The following is a 3,524-nucleotide window of genomic DNA, read 5'->3' on the forward strand; positions in this document are numbered from 1 at the left end:
TTCTTTCTCTTTAAATCACTTGTGTTCTCAACCATTTGGGCGCTGGTTAATATATGTGCTTTGCTGCTTCTAAAATCTGAAATTATGAGAAAGGATGCAACAAACTCACGGTTAAACCAATTGTACTGTCTTTGATTCAGAAATAATTTCAGACATCAGCATTTCTACCGTCCAAAGATCCCTTTTATATGTTCATTACTGAATTAATATATTGTTCCCCCCCACGATTTCATATTCGACCTCTTTAAATCGTAGTTTCCTGCACATGAAGAAAATACAGCCACATGCGTCCCAGTCTGCATCAGGGAACCGTTCCCCATTTAAAGATCTAACGAACACGCCTATAGAGAGCAATGCCAATACCACCAGTCTTCAGTCAGACAAGAAACTGAGCTGGTATGCCCGATTGTCTGATGAGAAGAAAGCGGAGTACCTCCAGAAACGGCGTGTAGCCCGTCGAAGAAACTAAGGCAAAGAAACTCGCAGTTTTAACTCCGAGCATGTATCTCAAAGTCATGATTCGTCGTTACCATCCGTTCAATGTACTCCTCCGAGCACCGTAATGAACACAGTAACAAGTGGTACAATTATACCCTTCCGATCCTCGCTATGTCTATTAATCACCTATTCCTAATTTATGGGTTCATTCTATGCCGTATGGGACCGATACGCCCGCAAGCTCACCGGGGACTGATCATCCAGCGGAAAAAATTATTGTCGGACGGAAGAAACGAACTGGACAGGGATGGTATGCTAGCCTATCTGAAGATAAGAAAGAAGAGTACCGCAAGAAACAACGGCAGGACCGACTCCACAAGAAATCTGAAGCTCACATTGTTAATATGGATTTACCCCAATCCTCTACTATTGATCATGTTTCACCTGGTAAGATTACCTATATAGTTAATCGACGAATTATCTAAACAGAGGTTTATTTTCTACATATCCTCTTATGTGCCAGTTGCATCCTATTCCCCTACAATCTCCATGAGTGATGAACATAATTCACAAAATGGGAATGCGGAACAGAAGAAAACAGTTGGTGAAGGATGGTATGCCAGACTATCCGAACATAAGAAAGAAGAATATCTGCATAAGCTTCGGATGACCCGTCTACAAAAGAAAACTTCAACTCTTGGTGTGAATAAAGATGAACCGCAACCATCCAACTCGCAAACTTTACTTGGTAAAATACCTCAACTTGCTACATGGATGTACCTCTGGCAATAAGAAACATTAAATTGTGTTGTATCATATTCAGCCAATGTCATGCCTTGTGTTTCTGCATCTACCATAGGTTTTATGCATGTTGGAACAACACAATCCATTGGAACAGCACAACCCGACCTCAGCCAGGTGGTGGACACGCCATGCACTGTACCTACTAGATATGATCAAAATGCTATTGACTGGATGCACAACAATCCAACTTACCAACGTCGGGCACTGGTTGGCAAAGATATATGTAACAAAGAACTAACTCCAACGGATATGCTGGAGCAAGAAAGCCTCAAGCCAACAAGTTATGTCTCAGGTCGCTCCCTTCAAATGATAGGTGTGCTCGCAGTTCTCTTCATTATTTAACTCCACTGAATATCATTTCTAATGGTTGCACTTTATTTCGAGCTGACTTACATACTTCTGATATGCATCTATGGTTTAAGATGCTTCTTCTTGCAAGAAACGACAGCGTATGAGGGGACAATATGCAATGATGACACCGGAACAAAAAGATGGTGTATTGCATAGGAATCGTGCTTATAAGATGGTTAAACGACATACCCTCTCACTGCATCAGCAATCTGGCATTGCTTATGTACCTGCTGGATCCGCATACACTTCACCATCTAACCCTGCCATCCATGTACAACCATCTAGAGCACATAACCCTACAGGTATTAATATTCATATCATTTACTTCTTTCTGTTTAGTTAGTGTGTTTGCGATCTGAGGTTTAACAATTAAATGCTATTTAATTTCAGGTGACAGAAATAGTGATGGTGAATCTGATCCTGCATGCATTTCTGAACCATTTGAACAATGTGGCAGGTTCGAAGGTAAAATAACATAACAATTGTGCCCATTTGTAAAAGGCCTTCATCTCCAAATGGTACATAAAACCAATGTATTATATTTTCTCTCATAGATAATGTGGACACCATGCAAGAGGAGGAAGAAACAATGCACGATGACGACGAGGAGTCAAGGATTTTTAGTGGTCTAGGTAACTTACACGACAAACAAAATTTATTCCCTCTGAAATTCTAATATAATTTATTGTGGCACATCTATTTTACTCCTAATTGTATTTGTGCAGGCGATGTGTTCGATTCTTACAGAGTGACAACTGATGTTCCTCAAAGTCAACAGAATGATGATCCTTTTGACTTCGTATACCACAATCTACCACAGAAGCATCATGTTTTGAAGCCGTAAATGATCAGCGTCCATTGTGGAGCAATGAGGCTCCAATATGAGGGTCCCGCGTTCGTTGCGTAAAAGGAAAAGTCAAGATAGCTACCCCCGAAGTTCCTCAAGAGTTGCGCCGGTTGTTTACAAGTCGAGTTGATGCCGATGCTAAATACTTCGAGAAGCACATACGATATTTTAACACCCACTTCTCCTTCACAAGGCTTGGAGTCACCCTTGATAAGACGGTGAGCACAGGCGGCGAGAACCGGTGTGTATACATTTGTAGCACAAGGGGCAATGTATTATAAGATGGACGATCCGGTGCCCGGTGGTCAAGGTCCTAGACATCTCCAGCTCTACTTCTATGATACGGATGAAACCTTGGAACATAGAGTGAAGCGGTCTCCGGATCTTGATATCAATATCATACGAAAGATTCCGGAGATACTAGAGGACAACCCATATGTGCGTACCTTTAAGAGCATTGGATCCGTTCCGAACCCGGAAGAATATAGGATATCCCTTAACACGGATATAAGATCGGACCAGCGAAGGTACAATGCCCCCACAGCCTTCCCGAGTTGCAGCGATGTGGGTTGAAGGGAGTGACCCACATAACACTTTTGATAGGCAAGTTGTCCTATATGGCAAAGGGGACCGTCCTATATTTATTAGAGCTTACTATGGTTGCTATGATCCTTTGGCGTATCCATTATTTTTCCCGAGAGGGGAGACGGGATGGAACCGCTGGATACCATATGAGACACCACCTAAAGTCGCTCAAGACGACAACGATGATGACATCGAGCGTGAAGACTTGCAAGGTCTAGCTCGGAGTTCAAATGAACATCTCGAACAAAACACGGATGACGTACCAGGTAATTATCCGCATGCTTTCAACTTGTTTCACATTTTATTCATTGTTTCTGGAGATCACCAATCAATCATTTCGTTATCCATGTTCTAGATGATGAAGAGGACCTCGATGATGATGCAACCGGAGGGTCGAGAAAATTTGTCAGCGCAAGGGAGTACTACTGCTTCAAGCTACAAGTCAGAAAAGGACTTTTCAACATTATATTGTTCGGTGCACGTGGGTTCCAGCAATGGG

At 42.2% G+C, this 3,524-nt stretch overlaps 1 protein-coding gene across 1 annotated transcript; it reads left to right on the plus strand.

The window, feature by feature from the left end:
- Positions 1–650: 650 nt before the first annotated feature.
- LOC124650409 lies at positions 651–2,437 on the plus strand. The gene is made up of 7 exons (XM_047189942.1): positions 651–885; positions 962–1,186; positions 1,298–1,555; positions 1,665–1,895; positions 1,984–2,058; positions 2,148–2,225; positions 2,319–2,437. The coding sequence occupies exons 1-7, from the start codon at positions 651–653 to the stop codon at positions 2,435–2,437; spliced, it is 1,221 nt and encodes a 406-aa protein (XP_047045898.1).
- Positions 2,438–3,524: the final 1,087 nt, after the last annotated feature.

This window comes from Lolium rigidum, chromosome 1 (genome assembly GCF_022539505.1).
Source record: "Lolium rigidum isolate FL_2022 chromosome 1, APGP_CSIRO_Lrig_0.1, whole genome shotgun sequence".
Lineage (NCBI taxonomy): Eukaryota > Viridiplantae > Streptophyta > Magnoliopsida > Poales > Poaceae > Lolium > Lolium rigidum.

Excerpts from the sequence above, each read along its gene's own strand:
- LOC124650409 (XM_047189942.1), top strand. The coding sequence starts at position 651 with ATGCCGTATGGGACCGATACGCCCGCAAGCTCACCGGGGACTGATCAT. Across the intron at positions 2,059-2,147 it reads ACAATGTGGCAGGTTCGAAG|ATAATGTGGACACCATGCAA; the intron begins GTAAAATAACAT and ends TTTCTCTCATAG. Across the intron at positions 2,226-2,318 it reads AAGGATTTTTAGTGGTCTAG|GCGATGTGTTCGATTCTTAC; the intron begins GTAACTTACACG and ends GTATTTGTGCAG.